This window comes from Pelobates fuscus, chromosome 11 (genome assembly GCF_036172605.1).
Source record: "Pelobates fuscus isolate aPelFus1 chromosome 11, aPelFus1.pri, whole genome shotgun sequence".
NCBI lineage: Eukaryota > Metazoa > Chordata > Amphibia > Anura > Pelobatidae > Pelobates > Pelobates fuscus.
This window is the reverse complement of record NC_086327.1, coordinates 107,588,257-107,610,250: the sequence shown is the minus strand read 5'-3', so window position 1 is coordinate 107,610,250 and position 21,994 is coordinate 107,588,257. Positions and strand designations below refer to the sequence as shown.

Here is a 21,994-nt window from a genome sequence, read left to right as displayed (position 1 = left end):
TTATCATCCTCTCTTATCATCCTCTCTCTACCTCTCTCCCTCATTTCTCCGATTACTCTCCCCCTATCTCTCTATATACCCTACACCATAGCAGTAGTGAGTTAATCTCCTTTCTTGTTTTGAAAGGTAGTGGCTTCTCTAGTAGGCGGTCTAACCACTGCCTACTTTCGTTGCTTGGTTTCTCCATTATTCCTGTAGCTTTAGGCTAAGACTAGGACACCCTCGAAGGTGTCATTAGAGGAGCATAGGGTTTTAGCTCAGAGTGGGTTCTGTGGGATTTGGCAAGTTTGGGGGGAGGTATATATGTCTTATGATTGCTTTTCATTAGTCATTCATCACTGTGACATTACCTCTCTCCTTCCATATCCCCTTCCCTCTTATTGCTTTTCCCTCTGGCTCCTTTAATTGAGATCGTTTTCCATTAGGTATTATATTTTAATTTTGTGTGCCTTTTTCTATGTTAGATAGAGTCCTGAGTTATATACCCCTGTGGTTTTTTAGGAGTACCCTTAGTAGTATTCAGTACTTTTTCCTTCTAGTTAGAAGGTCTATATATATATAGCCAGAGTAGGCTAATTATTAGCCACTTTTTCTATGTCCTGATGGTGGGTAATTCTCTATCTACTTAGTTTTGTGCTTTTATATACAAATTCTAATCAATAAAGTTATTTATTATTTTCCTTACTATACTTACGGAATTGGACTGGGTACCTCTCCATATGGCTGTCCCTTAGTTAGACAACCTAAGGAGATTTTCTCTTTATATTTTGTACATACAAATATACAACTGCATTCAAATGCCAACACTGTATACAAATACATACAGAAATACATACATACATTCAAATACACAAAGCATGCTTAAATCTGTCAGTAATTTATTTTATATTGCGTTAAGAAGTGTTTTTTCATAGACAATTGTAATGCACTTTATCAACAAATACTATAGTCTTTACATATATTGAATTAGCCTTACAACAATTTTTGCGCCCTTTTAATTCTTCTGAATAATTTCCTGAATCATTTTGGGTTTTTTTCACTACTGAAATTCTGCTCAGCCAAACCATCTTATGGGTGAAATCCGATCTTCCCCCAAAAAATTATTTTTGAGAAAAATGTTTGGCTGAAATTAATTTTCTCTTGCACAAGTCTACTCAGTACCATTATCATGGAAATACTGCAACACTCACAGACCTTCTTTCACCTGTCATAAGATTGCTTCATGTGTCCAGCTGATGGCTGGCATGAGAACTGTAAATGTATTCCATAGATGCCTATACCTAATACCCTACGAGCTCTGTTATTTTTTCTCTTTTCATGCTTTCTTTATATGAACAATTTACGTTTGCAGAAATTGCGATACCAAAATTAAATCCATTTTGCTTTTTCCAGGGTTAGAATTTATGTAACTGTTTATCCTATAATTTGACTTCTAATACTCTAGAACAGGTTTATATTTTTTTTATTATCACTGCAAAACAATATATTCCACAAACAATAAAATGGATAGTGCTTCATCTCTAAAGGGACATGCATAATTGGAAAATGTTTTTTTAAACAAACACATTTAACATATATACAAACAACTATACAAACTAAAAGAAACCAAACATAATGTTGTACAGTATGTAATGAATGTAATACATGTTTAAAAACTTGCTATAAACTATATCAGTTTCCTTTGTTGGGCACACCTCTCAGCTAGGGGAGTTTCTTCAGCCCCCCTTACTCTACTCTCTCCCGTCAACAAATCAAATTGTTTGTGCACACTCAAACAAAGGATTCGGAAAGTCGTGGAAACAGTAATGACAAATTGATTCTCTGTATATAGAAATAAAGTGTAACAAATGATTGTATGTATGTATGTATATATATATATATGTATACATATATATATATATATATATATATATATATATATATAAAGAGAGAGAGAGTAGAGTGAATACCTCTATATATATTTTTACCTCTAAATATATGATTTACTGTGCACAGCATTGTGTGTCACTCAGTATACAGAGGGACTCACTGTGCAAGAAATATAGAAATATTTATTTTATTTGTTTCACTATAGCCATTAACACTGAAGTGTGTGGCTCTTGTCTTTTTCAACCTATGTACATACAGTTAATACAACAATGCAATGATTACTGACCACATTCTTCTGTAAGAAAAGTATAATTTGTTTACCTTTATCTCACACTTTAAATTACCCCCAAAAATAAAAAAAAATGTTACTGTCTTCTGTCCCTATAACAAGAGTTACAGCAATTTACATGATTTAATTAGCAATGGTGTAAGGTAGAACGTTTCATCTTAAGGTTCCTAAAACTTGATAATGGTCACATTACCACTTTGTGGCACACCACTACTTGTGATCTCTTCAGGTTTGACTTGAAGTTGATGTTTCCATTCAATACAGAAAAGGCTTAGCATTTTATTTCGCAACTTACTGTGTCCCAAAAGTAAAACCATAGGGCTGAAGCCCATAAAAATGTAGGCACCAAAATTTGCAACAGTCAACAAGAATGCAGTGGAAGAAGAACCTTGAGTGAAGTTATAACAATTGACAGCAATCACATTGGTTCCCCAGCAGGTGACAAATAGAATGACGAGGACGGTGATCACAAGGGCTGCTTTACGCTCCGAGGCAACACGGCTAAGGGTCTTCTGGGCCCCTATTGTCTTGGAATGTTGATTTAGGGTATGTAATGTGCTGATGTTTGTGCTTACCATGAGAATGACGGGAATTAACTCATGAATAACCAATGTGGCTGTTACGTAGAGCAGATTTGCCGCAGGGCTTGGAAAGTTCCATATGCAGTCCAAGACTGGCCGTGTAGTCGTTCCAATTAATTGGACTGAAAAGGTTACATTTGAGTAGCCACGTTCTGTGTACATAAAAGCAGGAATGAAGAATAGGCTGGAAAATACCCACAACATAGCGAGAGCTTTTATGCTATCCCATAAAACATTCCTTCTCGCTTTCAACTGGTAATTCTTTACGTGGATGTAATGGAAAACACTAATTGAAAATGTCCCCCAGACACTCATTGATCTGAGAAGAGTCCACAGGAACATGAAGAATTTGCACCAGCCTGTGGAAAATAAGAGAGTAAAGCCAATCTGGAAGCAGACAACCAGAATATTTCTCAAGATGGAAATAAGAAGGTGAATTAATGTGAGGTGCGCAAGTATCAGATCTGAAGCTGGAAGGGTCTTTTTCTCAACAGAGTTAGCTATCAAGGTGATTAGAACCAATACATTTCCTACTATTCCAAGTATCACCAAGACGATGTAACAAATGATTTGCGTGGATACCTCGGGTATTGCTGTCCTGGGACCTCCCCTGAGGTTCTTTACTGCTTGGAAGATATACTGTCTTGGATGTATATAGAATTCCTGGGAGCACAAAAAAAAAACATATCAGGGCTATTCTCTAAAGTGAGAACCCAAAGTAAATTTCAAACATAAGGCCAACGTAGTTGAACTGGAACAATAGCTAAATTATATATTTTTTTCAGTTTGGCTATTTTGATCTGAAATTTAAAATTCAGTTTGAATTCTCCCCTGAATGCAACAGGGAAAGAAAAAAAAACCAAACCAAACAAATCCACAGAAATAAATAGGGAAATTCTACCTTACCTAGACTGAAAATGTATCTGCTTAATTTCTCAACAATTAAATATAGAAACATAGAAACATAGAATGTGACAGCAGATAAGAACCATTCGGCCCATCTAGTCTGCCCAGTTTTCTAAATTCCTTTATTAGTTAGGATAGCATTATGCCTATCCCACGCATGCTTAAACTCCTTCACTGTGTTAACCTCTACCACTTCAGATGGAAGACTATTCCATGCATCCACTACCCTCTCAGTAAAGTAATACTTCCTGATATCATTCTTAAAACCTTTAACCCTCTAATTTAAGACTATGTCCTCTTGTTGTGGTAGTTTTTCTTCTTTTAAATATAGTCTCATCCTTGACTGTGTGTTGATCCCTTTATGTACTTAAACGTCTCTCTCATATCCCACATGTCTCATCTTTCTCCAAATCTTTAGAATTCTCTTGTTTTCTATTTCTTTAAATTTCTTTATTGAAATATTAATGTTACAAAATTACAGGAATAAAGTTTACATTATTGATTAAAAAAAAAACAATAATATATAATTTCTTTAATTTATACTCTTACCTACAAACATTCCTATTAACATTCATACTACTACATACTTCATTAATATTGTCGCGGGGGGAGGGGGGGGGTGAGTGGGGGGGGGGGTGGCAGGGTAGGTTAGGGGAGAATTGACTCTTTATTGAATAACCCCGTTAGTAAATAACTTGTACATGTGACTCTAGATAGTGAGCACCATTACCTATAATAAACACAGTGTTAAATTAACTAAAATAAACTCCAATGTTATGTATTTATTTATTTTTAATTTGTGTATTGACAATGATTTAAGAAATTAAACCCTTTCAGTAACAGGCTGGTGAGATGCTGACGGTCAAAGTAATGGGCTGCATTATATCAGTCAGGTAACCAAAGTGGTTTAAAGATATATCTCAATATACATTCACACTGTACTCATAGGATCCATGTATTAGCAGACTGATGTATTCTTTCCTGTCAATCTCCAGTGCAGGAGATGTCCTAAATGTCAAAATGTTCAAATATACAATTTTCAAATTTAAACCTTAAAGTACTCAGCAAGACTGGTCTTTTTTCGATGTGGAGTAGTTGCTAACTTTACAATACATGATACAATTATACTGTTTCTGTAAATTCCACATACCTGAGATTTTATCAGAAGTACTTACTGTGGCTTGTAGGATATAAGGCTCTATTCACACTGTATGTAAGATTCTTCAGAATCAGTAAAGAGTATAAAATGTGCTGATAGATCTCCTTTGCAGCCCATTTAACAAGCACATCGGAAGCTTAGCAACGAAGAAATCACTTCTTGAAAAGCATGTCTTGCTAATCCTGAGACCATTGAGAATTGAATATCTTATGCAATTAAATATGAATTTAGCATACATCGTCTGACTCTCAATTATTCAAAATATATGCTTTTGATTAGTAGCGCATGCACTCTCACCAAAAACAAATAATACACTTGTAAGGTTATTTACCTAATTAAGAATTTAAAATACATTTTAAATTAAAGGCCAGAGTTGCCGAATTATAGTTGATTATTATTATTATATATTATAATAGTTGAAATTATAGTTTACTTTGGCTATTTTGAGCTTAAATTTGAAATTCACTTTGAATTCTCCCTGTATGCCTGAAAGTGTCATTCTGGCATTTGTAGAAAATTCACCCCAAAATGTAAAGGTTTCTGATTCATAAATATTTAGGTAGCAACTCAACCACTTGCTATTAGCCACTGACATACCTCCCAGGTGTCCCTGTTTAGGAGGGACAGTCCCAGTTCTGTGCCAAAAATCCCTCTGTACTTCTTTCTATCTCCCTCATCAGCCCGCTGGCACTGAAATGCGTCAGCCAGCAGGGTAGGGAGAGAGGATATGGGGAAGCACTGACCTGACCGGGTCTTCCTCTCGCGAGAGTGAACTCTAGCCTCAGGAGTTCAATCCCACCATTAGGACAGTCAGGGCTTCTCCATCGGATCACCAGGGTTTGCCTTGTACTGTCCCCCCTTCCAGGCAAAGGTAAAATTGAAGGGGGGATATAAGAATTATTTATTTAAAAAAAAATATAAACACACACACACAGCCCCAATACACACTTACCGCACCCCTCAAGCACACACTGCCATCAATACACACACACTGCTCCCCTCATACACACAATGCACCCCCATGTACACACACTGCCACACTGCACAAACACACACACACACTGCACTACTCACACACTGCACCCCTCACACACACTCTACTGCCCCTACGCCCTACTACTGCTCTATTTCCTACTACAGCATCTATCCCAGCAGACCCCAGGTAAGTTGTCAAACTGTTCTTAAATGTTTTGACTACTTAATCTGGGAGGGCACCTGTGCACTCCTGGCACCATAACCACTACAGAGAGCTGTAGTGGTTATTATGCCTGGATTGTTTCCTTAAATAATCTACCAGTGCCCCTCCCAATGAATAAGTTCTGGACCCGCCCCTGCTAGAATGGTCTTCTCAGGCTACTAAATGGATAATATTGTATGTATTTTTCAGTTCTTATATCGCTCCTGAGCTATTTAGTACTTTAGAGAGTCTCAGGGTAGGCTTATTTATGAAGATTCCTAATTATGCAAATCACATTGTAACCGTCCAATGTTAACCAAAACAACAAAGATCTATTTGTCAGCATTCAATATTCCAACAAGTAATTCATTGTTTAGAACATTTGTAAGAACAGCACAAATTGCTAATACTCTCTCTGGAGTGCTATACATAATGTTATTGACAGGAGCCATGATTGCTGGTCTTCGCAGGTTCAGTGCTTGCTGATTTTAAGGTTTACAGTAGAATTGTAATAAATTATTCCAATTGCAATCAGGAGCGCCATTACAATTCTCCAGGCCCCTTAAACTCGAATGGCCCAGGCCCCCTAAAACACTCACACACTCCTAAACGCACCACATACTCACAGGCACACAAATGAATACACACAGATAATACACACAAACACACACATAAACATATTGATACATACTGCCAGAAACACACACACAAAGATAATGACTGCCAGACACAAAGTCTCAGACACAAACACACACACACACAAAGCCACACATAAATTCCCATGCACAATGCCACATCACACAGATCCACACACTTCCAGACACATACACAATGCACTAACACTACAAGAAACATAAACTCAAAAATAAATGTTTTAAGTCACCATCTTGGTCCTTGGCTGGAGGATGACTTCCTTGGATTCCAAAGGGAATCTGTCTGCAAACATCTTGGCCTTGAGCATGGCTTCTTCACACACCGGGAAGATATGATATGTTACCCATTCCTCCCAGCTCTACTGCACAGGAGTAGTTAAGGGGCAATCACTGTCTCCCAATAACGGGCCCTCAGAGGAGCTCCACTAGTTTCCGACAGTCCAATTTCCTCAGCTGAACTGTATATCTCTCATGCAGGCCATCCTGCATACTCCAACTTTTCAAATTGTCAAATAGGGACACTTTAATTTTAGGAAAGTTAATGGGGGTTTGGCGAGGGGTGGGGATGTTAAAATGTGATTTAGAACAATGTATCTTATTTACACAGACTGATTTTTTTTTATATATTGTTATTGCATAAAAAAATGTAATTGCAATAAAAATAACTTATCTATTTAACAGAGTGTCCTGTTAGCCTTTAGATTCTAGCCGTTAAGAGACACTCCGTTCACCAATACAACTTGAATGCATTTGATAGGTTCTGACCTCATTAATATGCTGTATTTTTTTGCATGTTCTAATCTTTATCATTTTACACCAGTAAATAAATAAATAATTATATAAATGTTTTCCATAATGCTGCACCATTAATCAACCTCTCTAGGCATGTTATACCAAAATAAACTATTTTGAACTACAATTTGCAATTTCTTACTCAATTCTTGAAAAAAAAAAATACAAGTTCTAGTGAATGAACCCAGAGAGGGTTATTTGTTATTTACTAAACTAAACAGAGCTATAGACCAGCTCTGAGTAAAACAGCGTACAGCGGTCTTATCCCCACTGATGGATATGTAGCTCCGTAGAGGTAAGTCTTACAATATCCAGATGAATATAAAATAGTAAAACATAAGAAGCAAACAATAGTGCTTACTGTGTAGAAATATAAATAAATATAAATTAATAGTAATTTACTCACATTTGGTAGAGCAGTAACACTGCTCAAGAGATAGCGCTTGGGTGATATGATTCCCACCAAGGATATAATGTTGAGCAGATTATCCAGAGGGCAATCCTTGCCAGGGATTGGATGTAGAGTGGAGTAGATACTTCAGGAGTTTTTAAACATGCCAGGAAATACCTATGCCCAGCTTCAATAAAGTGTGTTCTGTTTAACCTCTACATGTAGTTTTGACTCAACATGGTGTGGGATAAAGGCTATAATCACTACTATAATCACTCGCTAAATTTCATCTCCGAACGCTGCTCAGATTACTTCGAGATGGGCATCTAAGCACTCCCAGTGGCACCGAATACTTTAACTCAGCAAGGCAATACCAGATGGACCTTCTCAGCTGGAGTACCTTCCGGGCCGTTACAGACTTCTAAATATCTCTGCTTTTTAATCTCATAAAACAGATTTTAAAATATCTGGGAATACCAGTCGATCAGCATATTTTTTTGTATCTCTCAACTCGCTACAGTTGCAAATTTAGCATGAAAGTGAGAAGTTGAAAAATAGAGTCATACTGACCCGATGATGTCCAATTGCCGGGCCGTTAGATCCATCACAAACCACAGTCTGATCCTCCTCGTGCCATTAAGTGTGAGTGACACTGAACCTTTCCGGTCTTGTGCGTTTGTTGTGAGTTTGTTTAATTTGGGATGTGAGATTATTAATGTTTTGTTAAAGTATTATGCTATATATGTGTTTCTTTTTTGTATCAGGTCGTTATAATTGAAGAACATAAATAGATAACCTCAAAAAAGTATAGTATTTTAGAATACCAGTTTGATTTGAATTATTTCATTATTTTTTTATGTGGTGATGTAAAACACTATTGGTAGCAGCACGTTACTGAATACGATTTAAATTTAGAAGAGTCAGTATTTCCCTTTTTTCTCTCACATTGCATATATTGTTCACATCACAACAGGAGTGAAGACAGCTACATCAGCGTTTGAATATCGACAATGAATTTAATTTAACTTTGACAACTATGAAAAGTTGTCATGTGCTAGGAATATTTAAAAAAAAACATGATATAGAGATTATATTTAAAAATCTTGAAATACTTTTGATTAAAGAAATGAGAAATATAAATATATAAAAGTATAAATGAGAAATAGCAACAATTGAGAAGTATAAAAAATAAAGGTGATTAAAGGTTTTTTTGTTGTTGTTTTTTTTAAAGAAAACAACAAAGAAAGAGAATGAAAAATATTAACAATTCTGGTAACAACCACTTGACAGATTTTGATTTGAATGTATGAATATATTGATTGCATGTAGAGTAGAATCTTTATCAAAGTTGGATAAGGAAATACAAAGTATGCAAGAACAACTAACACCTTGCATTGGTACAGAAGACTGTAATGAGTTATGAGAAAGAATAATGAAAAATGTTGAAAGAGAGGTTAAAAATAGGTTACATTTGAGAAGCAGAAGATGTATATATGAGTTTGGGGGGGGGAGGGGGAGTTATAAAAATGGAAGGATAATGTAATTTTCTCAATTCATAAAGAATGAAGTCCGAAAAAAGCAGAGAATTCAAAAGAATCAGAAAATGTTTGAAAGTATGAGTATAATTTGCAGATGAATGCAATGTTAGAAAAGGAGAAAAAGAAGAAAAGGTGAGAATAGGTAGAGGCAACCATCTCAGTGAAGTGGTCTAGGGGCCATGTCTCTGTCGTTTTAACCCAGAGAGTGAAAAGATTGCTGTGTTCCCACAGACATCCACTAGAAGAACTTACTCCCCAATAGCTGATTTAAACTCACGCATTTCAATCAGATGGTCTCATAGAGACCATTTGATTGGCACCTCGTGGCATTTTGCCTCGCATGCGTACTAGCCTTCCTTTTTAGAAAACATTGGATTGGCTGAGATCATCAACATTGATAATCTCATATTTTTACATGTTTGAGAGAGATTGTAAAAAGGCCACGACTTGATATCAGTAAAAAATAAAATAAAAATAAAATTAAAAAAAAGAATGAAGAAGGTGATGAGAAAATTAAAATAATAACAAAAATAGACTTTTTAATTAAGGTGGCTAATAGACAGGTCACCAATATAGGTGATGGATCTATGGACAGAACCAAATCTCTATTAATCTGATTACTTTTTTGATCTGCTGCACATTTGCATCCATGTAACCAAAACAGTGTAGATAGTGCTGAGTCCCTGCTACCCAATTAATAGGACATAGTATGCAAACAACAGCTGCCAAATAGTTAATTCTTTACTTAATTCCTCCGGCAAACAGGATTTATGTGTATGATTGGTCATAGGTTCCATGAACGATGCACAAAGTGGGACTTCTGGGTAAGTAAGGGCAGAAATGTAGGCATTTAAAAGCCACTTTGTGCCATGAAACATCTCTCTAGTAACAAGAGAGAGATCTGACAAGATGTGTTTTTTTTTTGTTTGACTCTAGTATTAATTTCTTGTTGCCTCATTACCACCTGTAAGATAATCCACAGGAGCATTCCTAGTTATCACACGTCATGCTAAATCTGACCCCAAATATGAAGTGGAAACGGATTTGTGCATCGTTGGTGGAGCAAATTAGCAACGCAATTAATCTGATGATTTACTATCAATCCCTTGGTTGACGGGTGCCTCTGGGAGTACAGACAGATGAGATAATAATGCATTTTTGTCATTTGGCATAGTTTTGGAGCGATTCAATTTAGAGAGCTTTCACACCAACCATGCACAACTGCCTGCAAAATCACCCTTACTTTTACATGGCAGTAAATCTATTCTTCGTGACCTTATATGCAATCCATCATAGTACGGAAAAACTGCGACCTTTATAAATCTGACTATCCTGGTGATGGCTAACCTTGCAGTGCTGATATAGTGAAATTACAATTTACTCGGTGACAAAATGCTGACTAAAAGCTGGCTAAGCATCTATTTATTATAGTGAAACACTGCCTTTGGCTTTATTGCAGCTCAGACATAGGTGGGTGAAATATAGATATTTGAGTATCGTTCAACTACAATTTTCATCAGCCTTACAAAGCTAAGGGTCTATTATATTTCACCATATCACAAATGTTCTAGAACTGTTAGACTACTTATCATTAGATGGCACCTGGCACCATAACCACTACTTGTATATGAAAAAGAAAACGTTGCTTAAATCACCTGTTTAATATCGTGTAGGTCCCCCTCATGATGACAAAACAGCTCTGATGTGTTGAGGCATGCACTCCACAAGACCTCTGAACATGTCCATTTTATATGGCATCAAGACATTAGCAGTAGATCTTTTATGTCCTGCAAGTTGTGAGTTGGGGCCTCCATGAATTGGATTTGGTGTTCTAGCACATCCTTAAGATGCTCAATTGTATTGAGATCTGGGATATTTGAGGCCCAGGCAACACCTTGAACTCATATTCCTCAAACCATTTCTGAACAATGCTTGCAGTGTGACATGGTGCATAATCCTGGTGAAAGAGGCTACTGCCATCAGGATACACCATTGCCAATATGCTGGTGAGGTAGCTCAGTTGGTAAATTCCCTAACTACAAAGCCTGTAAAAAAAAAAAAATTAATGTAAGGTTCAATCCCAGCAGGATCTACTCAGCTTTTCATCCTTTGATGTCAATCAAATGAGTACCATCAATTGGGTAATAAAATGTTGTTCTCACATTGAACTATGGATAGATATACCAAACCCTTAAAATATAAATGAAGGGATTTATGTTTATTACTAAATGTTAGTAAGAAACAATGGATTAAAAACATCATATCTGTCTACTCATGTGCTGGGAATAAGTACACATTTTAAATTAAGCTATGTTTACCCTCCTACGCTTCTTTGCAGGTTATTCATACTGTAAATATCTGGAACAGTCTAACAATTAATAATTAATTATTTTACTCTGCTGCATGATTTATTTAATGTTGGCACATATGGTTAAAGCCAGAGAAATGGCAAATCAATTGCAAAATTATTTTTAAATTAATTGAAATAACATTCCCCATTGCACCTGTTTCACATAATCATCAAATTAGTTTTATCAGCAATGGAGTCTGAGACGCATAATGTGATATGTGACATTTAAATTAGCCGTGCAGCGGCTGGAGACTGACACAGATTTGTTTGCTTTAATTCTAATATAGATTCTAGCATGGCCACAGTTAATTTGGTTAGACTGCCATTGTTTAAAAAAAATATCTAATTACTAATGATAAGATGCAGAAAATCTGGGATGTAGAAAACTGAAAGGAACACACCAAGCATCATAACAACTACAGCCCGCTGTAGTGGTTATGGTGCTAGAAGTGTCCTGGTGGTATCCCACTGTAAGTAGTCAAATTGTTTAGCACATTTTGATAACTTACCTGGATCCCCAGGCACCCGTGCTGCATCTGATTTTCTCCGGTCTCTACAGAAAACGGTCCAGCTTTGCTCTATACAGTAATCTTGTATGGTTGGAGAAAACCGGATGCAGGGGATGTAGCCCAGGTAATTTGTCAAACTGTACTAATACGATTTGACTACTTACCGTGGGATAGTGCCAGGGTACACCTGGTACCATAACCACTACAGTGGGTTGTCCTTGTTATGTTGCTTGGAGGGTTTCTTTAAGGCATATCTATTTAGTATATTTTCTTTATTGTAAAAAGTGCATACAATCATGGACTGAGAGAGAAATAGAAATATAGAGAGCGATAGATAGATAGATAGATAGATAGATAGATAGATAGATAGATAGACCGACACACAGACAGGCAGATAGATTGATAGAGAGAGAGACAGAGAAATAGAAATAGAGAGAGAGAGAGACAGACAGACAGGTAAAGAGGTAGGTAGATAGAGAGAGATAGATAGGTAGAGTGAGTGTCACATTACCTTATGTTGTCCAGGCTATGACACAGCCTATGGAGGTCCAGGAGGGGGAGAGGGACCCTTCCCACGGTCCCTCTCATGTCTCCAGCGGTTCCGACGCCAGCTGCTAAAGCTCTGCCCCTTTTTATGATGCAGCAGGTGCGTGCCGACGTAATGATGCCGATGACGTAACGGCCCGGCAAAAAGTTTTAATTCTAAAGTTTCGGTGGTGTGGCTATTACTTAAAGGCATAGGGTATAAAATGAACACTCAGGGAATGGATCATTGCCCTGTTGTGGTTTCTGTTTTCAGTTCCCAAGAGTGCGTTGTATTTCTGTATCTCGGTGGTTTTCAGATTTTAGGTTAAAATAGCTGAAATTTCTCTTGGATACATTTGTCGGTATCTCACTATACACATGCTTTATCTGTGGATGTCTTGTACGAGTGGAAAAAGCACCAGATCCATGAAAATAATCAATCCTCATTGGAATTTGTGACATCACTTGGCAGACTCCTTGACCGGTGTATAGTCGCCATATGGGCAGTCGGAACCTTGGACAAAATCCCCCACATACCTTCCCCAATAAAACACTGACACTAGGGTATATGGGTCAAATTGTCCACAGCTTTTATTAAATAATTATGAGATATATATATATATATATAATGATAATAACCATACTACTATAATAATGATAATAATAACTTAACATAGAACACATGGGTCATTGCCCCATACCCCGCCCTCTCATCCGTATCCTTCAGTTAATATACAAGGCAATGACCCCCATATAAATAACACATAATATATATATATATATATAACATGCTTCCAACATCATTTCAACATGAACATAACTTAAAGTGCCAAACATAATTAACCATGGCAGGGGTATACCCGGATACCCCTACCCACACCAAACATAATTTAACCATGGCAGGGGTATACCCGGATACCCCTACCCCACCAGGTTCTGAGCCACCGACAGGACTCGAAACCACCAACTTACCAATCACCACAATTTTTCCATTGCCATCAATCTTCCTAATGGGGAGCCTATTTCCTCTCCTTCAGCTCCCTATCCCGCCGATGTGACAAAACGGGATAACCCACTTAACCAACAAAATCCCAGGGAGGGTGGGTGGGACAAACTCAGCCAGGTAGGTAATTAAAAGTGCTGATTCCAAAATGGCTGCTTATTTAAATAGCCAAACCCCTTACCCACAACCCACCAGTCCTAGCTGCTTCCTCCTAAGCCCGCCTCCTAACCCCTGTCAAGGCCCTTTTCCGCTAAGCTGCGCTTTGGCTACATGGGGCTACATTTGGTGCCTTGATATTGTTGCAACTCCTGAAGAAGAAGGTAGATATAGATATTGATACAGGACACCTCGGCCAATGGTTGCTGAGGTTGTGAGAGCAACAATGACAACATTTGATTGATCAGTCTTTGTACTAAACACTGCTGTTGAAATAAAATGTTTTAGTTAAGTTAAATGAATGAAAAGATGGATGAAACATTGTCACTCTGATCTGATTGATTTCAATTTGATTCTGAAGGATGTTACCCTGTTTACTAAGCTTGATTTTGCCATTTCAGCCTGTCAGCAAAATGTCACTTTTGTTTTTCTTTTGTTATTTGAAAATAGTCACAGAGAAACATAGAAACATAGAATGTGACGGCAGATAAGAACCATTCGGCCCATCTAGTCTGCCCAATTTTCTAAATACTTTCATCAGTCCCTGGCCTTATCTTATAGTTAGGATAGCCTTATGCCTATCCCACGCATGCTTAAACTCCTTTACTGTGTTAACCTCTACCACTTCAGCTGGAAGGCTATTCCATGCATCCACTACCCTCTCAGTAAAGTAATACTTCCTGATATTATTATTTAAACCTTTGCCCCTCTAATTTAAGACTATGTCCTCTTGTTGTGGTAGTTTTCTTCTTTTAAATATGGTCTCCACCTTTACTGTGTTGATTCCATTTATGTATTTAAATGTTTGTCCCAAACTAGCTCTTTAACCCCTTAAGGACACATGACGTGTGTGACACGTCATGATTCCATTTTATTCCAGAAGTTTGGTCCTTAAGGGGTTAATAGAAAGGGAATGGCTATTCTTTATAAAAACTGGGTGCTTGTGATTGCTAATGATTAACATGATAATATTGACTTTTTCTCTTCCCAGCACATCCCACAAACAGTAGAATATTCAACATGGCCAACTGACCATGCTCTCGGCATATACTATGTGTAAATATGAAATGTGCTCCCTTCTTGCAGGAGATAGCAGAATAACCAGCTGTTTCACTACATATTATTGAGTTGCTTGAACTGTTCTTTTCTTTACAAAACACCATGAGTATTATTTACATGTTGCAAAGGAAATACATTTTCCAGCTGGTCTGAATGGGTTGTTGACCAGCTTCTAGTGGGATCATAGGTTAAGCTTACACTAGTGACAGGAGTAACACTACGAATTGTCAGGAGAGCAACTCCGGTCTGGGAGATCGGCCTCCTCTCCCATTCGGTGCGCTCCTGGCCGCATGGTTTGGGTTGCGTAGTAGGTGAGCTCCTGCCAAGTCACCAACCTCTGTGTCGAATAGCAGCTAAGGTTAGATTCATGTAAGTAGCTTGGTACGAGTCAAACATAATAGAGCAGGCTGAATCCGCTATTATTGTCGGTATAGGAGAGGAGCTAGAGAAAAGCATGTCTCTCCACCATGACATGGTATTAAGGGTTTTATGATAAGATGAATATCTGAACCTACTACCCCAGAAGGAGATATCAAAGCTAGGTTGTAACTGTTTAAGGGCAGTGAAGGCCTTGCGCCTCTTTATACTGTAGAAAGGTTATAAGGTGTAGGCACTTAAAAAACTGAACAAAAGGGCTGTCGCCCACTTTGCTAGGTTTAGGTAGTTCTCTCAAGGCCGATATAAGTTAGTGGAATATTATTATTATGGGGCTAACCCCAATCCAGCGGATAGTATAGGAATAGGACGTGTCCCAAAAGGCGCTCAACATGGCATTAGTTGTACAAATAAGTCAAAGAAGAGGGAGATGAGAAGAGAGACACAGAAGAACTAAATAAAACAATAATGAGGTATGTGCAGATGGTTGTTAAGGAGAATGCCTCAGGTGCAGAATTCCCCCTCTGGGCAGCAGGCACAAATAAGTAAACTCGCACAGGGTCCCAGGTAGTTTGGTACTTGTGCTGGGGGTGATGAGCCCTTGGAAGTGGTGGATATCCCAAGCTTCTGTAGTGTACATGCTACCTCTGTGGTCTCAGAGTCACCTTCAATGTCCCAGAGTCACGGAGTTTCAAGAGGAATCTCGGTGTACCCCACTTGTATGGAATCTTCTTGTTGGTAAGCTCCCAAGTGAGCAGTCGCAGGGACTTATGCCCATCCAGTGTTGCTCTGGATAGATCTGGGTAGAATGTTAAGGAATGCTCTTCGAAGCCATAAAAAGGTGACCTGTTGCGAATTGCCATCATGAAAGCTTGCTTATCTGAACCATGCTGGAATCGTATATTAATATCTCTGCTCCCTCTGGAGGTGTTTGTCGGTGGCTTTGGGAGCAGGTAACAGCCATCCAGGAGCATAAGTTTAGCCTGCTTGGCAGAGAATAACTGTGTGAGCAGCCTCTGCATCAGATGTGGTAGCTCAGCTGCAGCAATAGTGTCAGGTAGGCTTCTCATTTTCATGTTCTTCCACTCCTGCGGTTATCCATGGCCACCATGCGTGTATGGAATTGGGCTTTCTCCCGCTTTAGTGTGACCAGCTTGTGTTCCAAGCCAGTAAGATGTGCCTTGTGGGCAAACTCAGTGTCATGGAAATGCACAGACACTACGCTGATCTCTTCCCGAAACAGATTGATGTCTGCGGCTATTTGTGACAGTGGTCAGCTAGCAGTTCCTTCAATGTCCCTTCTGTTATCGGTGGGCCCTCTGCTTGTGTTTTAGGTTTCCCAGCTCTTCGTGTCTGCTGAGCCAAACCAATATTTAGACAGAATTTAGGCAACCTGAAAACTTCCTGTTTTCAGGAAAAATGGTTCGGCTGCACTTGGTTACACTCACCTCTGCTGCACTGTTAACCTAAGGAAATTTTCAGAAGCATTTACTGCTGGAATGAAATGAGGATTTGTCACTATCGGACAAACAACACTTCTTTAATTTACAATCTTTTCTCCATAAACCTTACCCAGCGGTGCCCTAAGATGCTAAGATTAACCAACCCATAACTCTTGTTCCAGGGCATATTACGTTTCTGGAGGTAGAGTTACACATCTGGCAACGTTCTATATCTCTATACATGCAGTGTTTCAAAATTAAACTCTGGGGCTACAGGCTCCAAACACCGCAACCACTACAAATCACTGAAATAATCATGGTGCTTGAGCTAACCCTTTCACTTCTGGATAATAAATCATATTCAAAACATATAATTAGAAAAACTGTTGAAAAAAAATATTAATTACATTAGAACTTAGACATCCAGTATTTTACCACTTAAGGAGTGCTCCTTAGGAAAGCCTGACAGCACGGTTGGGCCAAAGCCTACTAAGCAACAGGTACATACACCAGGTACCACTACAGACCCAGAAAATGGTGGAACCAGTAAAAACAAGAATTTAAGATTTAAGGAAGAACCAAGAATTTCCTCCATCACCTTTTTAAGGTCCTGTATTGTGGTGGAATCTCGGTAAAAATAAATTTAGTAGGCCGAGATTACCACGTGGCATGTGTACGTGCATATGCTGACGTATCGATCAGTTGGTTGCACGAGGCAAGATACGATCAGTAGTGTACGGAGCATGTGCAAGAATACAGGATGTAGTATTCCCCCTCCTCCATTGTGCTGGACAAGCCATGCGGTCAAACAGGAAGTTAATTCTTATTTGTGTTGATTGGTTAAGAGAATGTGCGGGTGGAGCTTAATATGGGAGGAGTTATGTGCCTATATAGGGAGCCTGCACTATTGTCCGGGGCTCAGAACTTGCTGTATTTTGGTGACGCTAGTCCCTCTGAGTCCCGATCGGTGATCCAATAAAGAATCTCTTCCTTCCTGAAGAAACCTGTGTCCATCTCTCTGTGCTTGGCTTCCGTCAGTTTCTCCGGTATCATTTGGTGCATTGGCCGGGAAGCTCATCGTTCAACGGTAGCTGAGAGGCAGAGGCGTGAGACGGTCTATCTTTGCCCACGTTCTCTACGGCTGCACCCCTGAACTTCTGCGTGGACCTCCCTTCGTCTCGGCGCCACTGGTCTGTTGTCCAGGAGATCATCGGCCTCTACGTGAGAAGTGCTGGGGTGTCTCCGTCGATGAGTGTGAACTCAGGTTCAGGAACGAGGAGGTAAGACAACTGCTGTTTTAGACGGCAGGACCCACTAGGGGTATACCGATTGTGCGGTAGGCCCAAAGGGGTTTGAATCTGTGTATCTGCCCCCTCTGTCGGAGGGAAGGAGCGAAGGCGCACCGCTCGATCGAACACTCTTTAGTCAGACCGTTTGATTTTGTTAGTCAGGCGGGGCTCTGGTGTAAATAGCCATAGCCGGACACCGGTGTCTTGTCTAGACTAGCGTTCTAGGGTGTATATTTTGTTCGCTAGGTCGGAGGGACCGGGAGACTAAGCGGCGTCTGTGTAAATTCGGTTCGCTAGCTCTCATCCTATCTGGGCTAAGTGGGAAGGCGTGTAAATTTGGAACCCACTAGACTTTTGATAGTGCGACTAAGAGGCGTCTGTGTAAATTCGGTCCTCTAGCTCGCTATATATGGTGATTGGGCAGTGTGGCTAACCAAAACGTATGTAGATTGTTTTTAGGTAGTCCATTCAAGGTACTGGCCAATAGTTTAGTTGGGAATTGTAAATGTGATAAAGATTGTTTAGTAAAGTGTATATCTTGTTAGATAGCGCAAGCTCAGCCGTCTAGCGAGAGTGTTAATAGTGTGTTGCTGTATCATAGTGCACGGTACCATAACCCTGTATATTTACTGACACTGTATATAAGTACTAATCATTGTCGTCCATTGCATGTTTAACACCATAACCACTAATAATTGTATTGTGACCTTAACTTGTGCTTTGACCTATGCTAACCGTACTGTAACCGCTATTTGTAAAAGACGATGTTACTGGGTGTGTTATAGACGGGTAATTCGTATATAGAGAATTATAGCGTGGGTGACTGTATAGTTACGCCAAAGGGCATAATATTGATTATCTAGTGACTGGTGTAACAGCTGTGTGTGTACGGGAATTCCCTGAGTGTTTATTGTGTTATTGTGTACGTTTCACTTGGTAACCGTACCACGTGGTGCTGTTGCCAGAGGAAACGGGTGTGACTGTTGAATAGTACGCGTGTATAGTATTCGTTGTCGACGACGTTCCATTGTTAAGTATGGGTGCGTCGCAGTCAACGATTCCGGATCCCTTAGGTTGTATGGTGAAGAATTTTAAAAAGGGATTCAAGACATGTGATTTTGGGGTTAAAATGTCTCCTGTACGTTTGGTCACTTTGTGTACTAGGGAGTGGCCTACTTTGGTTGCGGCATGGCCGCCACGTGGCAGTTTGGATCCAACTCTGGTACAGCGCTTACACGTGGCTGTATCAGGTAGGCCTGAACTTTACGGCCAGTTTCCTTATATTGATTGTTGGAGACAGGCCGTAAATGACTCGCCAAAATGGCTCCAGACATGCCACGAGGAGCAATGTCGCCTCATGGTAGCTAGGACTTGTTCGTCCACTAGGACTGGTGTTAGGCCCATTTTGGACACGCCCCCTGAGTCTGAGATCCCTTTGCCGCCCCCTTACTTTCCGTTAAGAGGAAGTGACGCAAATGCAGGAAGTCCTGCAACCCTCCCCTCATTACCCCCATCCACTTCCGCTTCCTCCTCCAGTACAGGATCCACCCCCCCTCGTACTAAATCTCCCCTTCCGGAATCAGAACCAACCCCCATTAAAAACGAATATCCTGATTTGGCACCACTTCAGACTTCCGGTCAAGCTTCATCTAGCTCGGCTCGAAGTGTTTTATTTACAACCTTTTCCCAAAACCAAGCTCCCACATCCCCATACCCTATTTCTCCCCGACTGGAACCTATGACTGACGCCCCTCCACGTAGCCCCATACAGACCCGACAGTTGACCGGTGCCCAACAATTAAAACACTATCAGATGCCTCTTCGTCTGAATCCTGGGTCAGCCTATATCGATGCCGCAGGCCAAATGGCACATGCTGACCCAGTCTTTGTATATGTCCCATTCACGACAACCGATCTCTTAAATTGGAAGACCCACAATTCCTCGTATACTGAGAAACCACAAGCTATGACTGATCTGTTCACCTCAATAGTACAGACACATAACCCGACATGGGCTGATTGCCAGCAGTTATTAATGACTTTATTCAACAATGAGGAAAGGACAAGAATTAATCAAGCGGCCATTAAAGCACTAGAGGATAAAGCCCGTACTTTAAACCAAGCCAATCCATCAGCATGGGCCGCAACACATTATCCCAACACCGATCCCGATTGGAATGTAAATGGTGCTGATATGGTTCAACTCAGAGCCTATAGAGACGCTATAATTGCTGGCATGAAAGCCGGAGGAAAGAAAGCTATTAACATGTCGAAGACAGTTGAGGTGATTCAGAAAAGCGATGAAGCGCCCAGTGTCTTTTATGACCGATTATTGGAGGCATATCGCTTGTATACCCCCTTTAATCCGGAAGACGCAGATAATTCCCGAATGGTGAACTCCGCCTTTGTCAGCCAAGCTTACGGAGATATTAAGCGCAAGCTACAAAAGTTAGAAGGGTTTGCAGGTATGTCAATCACCCAACTAATGGAAGTAGCGAATAAGGTTTATATGAATAGGGAAACAGAAAGTAAGAAAGAGGAAGAGCGCAAGATGCGTAGAAAGGCAGACATGCTAGCGGTAGCGATCGCAGGCGTAGATAGACGGGGCCCAGATAGAGGCGATAGTAGATGGAATGAGGAACCTCTAAGTAGAAATCAGTGCGCATACTGTAGGGAAGAAGGGCATTGGAGAAATGAGTGTCCTCGAAGAGAACAGTGTGAGAAAGACAGACCTAGGATAGGTTATGGAAACTTTAGAGGCAGAGCGAGAGGTAGAGGAGGCCCCGGAGGGAGTAATGGTAATAGAGGGAATAATGGGAACAGAGGAAGTGTTAGGGAAGACAGGTATATTCCAGCAGCGCAAAGGTCCCGCGATAGAGAAGGTAGGGACTTTGTAGGATTGGCTGACACGGTCATGGAGGACTATTGATACCGACCGGGCTCCATCCCCCTTGGTCGAGCGGAGCCTATGGTCGATGTATCAATAGGGGGAAAAAGGAGTGCGTTCATGATCGACACTGGTGCTGAACATTCAGTGGTGACTAATCTAGTTGCTCCTCCATCGGGAAGGACTATTACTGTGATAGGAGCAACTGGAAGAAGTGCTGAAAAACCGGTTCTTAAAAGTCGACTCTGTACATTGGGAGGCCACGTAGTAAGACATCAATTCCTTTATATGCCTGAATGTCCAGTCCAATTGCTGGGACGTGATATGCTATCAAAATTACAAGCGCAGATTACGTTCCTACCAAATGGAACAACATCCTTAAAGTTTAATGGACCTTCAGGTATCATGACATTATCCGTACCAAAGGAAGAAGAGTGGCGACTTTATACAGTGTTGACTAGCCAAAACCCTAGGAGTGATGAGACATTATTTAACATACCAGGAGTTTGGGCAGAGAACAACCCACCAGGACTGGCCCGCAATATTCCACCTATAAAAATTGAACTAAAACTTGGGGTTTATCCAGTGAGCCTAAGACAATACCACATCCCGCAGAAGGCTAAGAAGAACATCCAATCCTATCTGGATAAGTTCATACGGTATGGTATCCTAAAATTCTGTACTTCCCCCTGGAACACCCCATTGCTGCCTGTTCAAAAGCCCGGTACAGATGAGTATCGACCTGTGCAGGACTTGAGAGCAGTCAATTATGCGGTTGTTAGTATACATCCAGTTGTACCCAATCCATATAACCTGCTTGCTTTAATTCCGGGCGGGGCTACTTACTTTACAGTCTTAGACCTCAAAGATGCCTTCTTTTGCCTCCGAATTGCCGCAGAAAGTCAATGTATTTTCGCTTTCCAATGGGAGAACGCTGTAACGGGCTCAAAACTCCAAATGACTTGGACAAGACTGCCCCAAGGGTTTAAAAATTCACCTACCCTATTTGGTTCAGCCCTAAGTCAAGATCTACTGGATTTCGAG

At 39.9% G+C, this 21,994-nt stretch overlaps 1 protein-coding gene across 1 annotated transcript; it reads right to left on the bottom strand.

Moving 5' to 3' along the window:
- Nucleotides 1–2,136: 2,136 nt before the first annotated feature.
- LOC134576949 (olfactory receptor class A-like protein 4) lies at nucleotides 2,137–16,408 on the bottom strand. The gene is made up of 2 exons (XM_063435613.1): nucleotides 15,998–16,408; nucleotides 2,137–3,402 (listed from the first exon to the last, which is right to left on the bottom strand). Exons 1-2 carry the CDS (start codon nucleotides 16,406–16,408, stop codon nucleotides 2,326–2,328), a joined length of 1,488 nt encoding a protein of 495 aa, XP_063291683.1. The 3' UTR covers nucleotides 2,137–2,325.
- Nucleotides 16,409–21,994: the final 5,586 nt, after the last annotated feature.

Coding starts and splice junctions, on each gene's coding strand:
- LOC134576949 (XM_063435613.1), bottom strand. CDS start 16,408: ATGAAAATGAGAAGCCTACCTGACACTATTGCTGCAGCTGAGCTACCA. Junction 3,403..15,997: donor GTGACTCTGGGACATTGAAG/GTGACTCTGAGA, acceptor TTGTGCTCCCAG/GAATTCTATATACATCCAAG.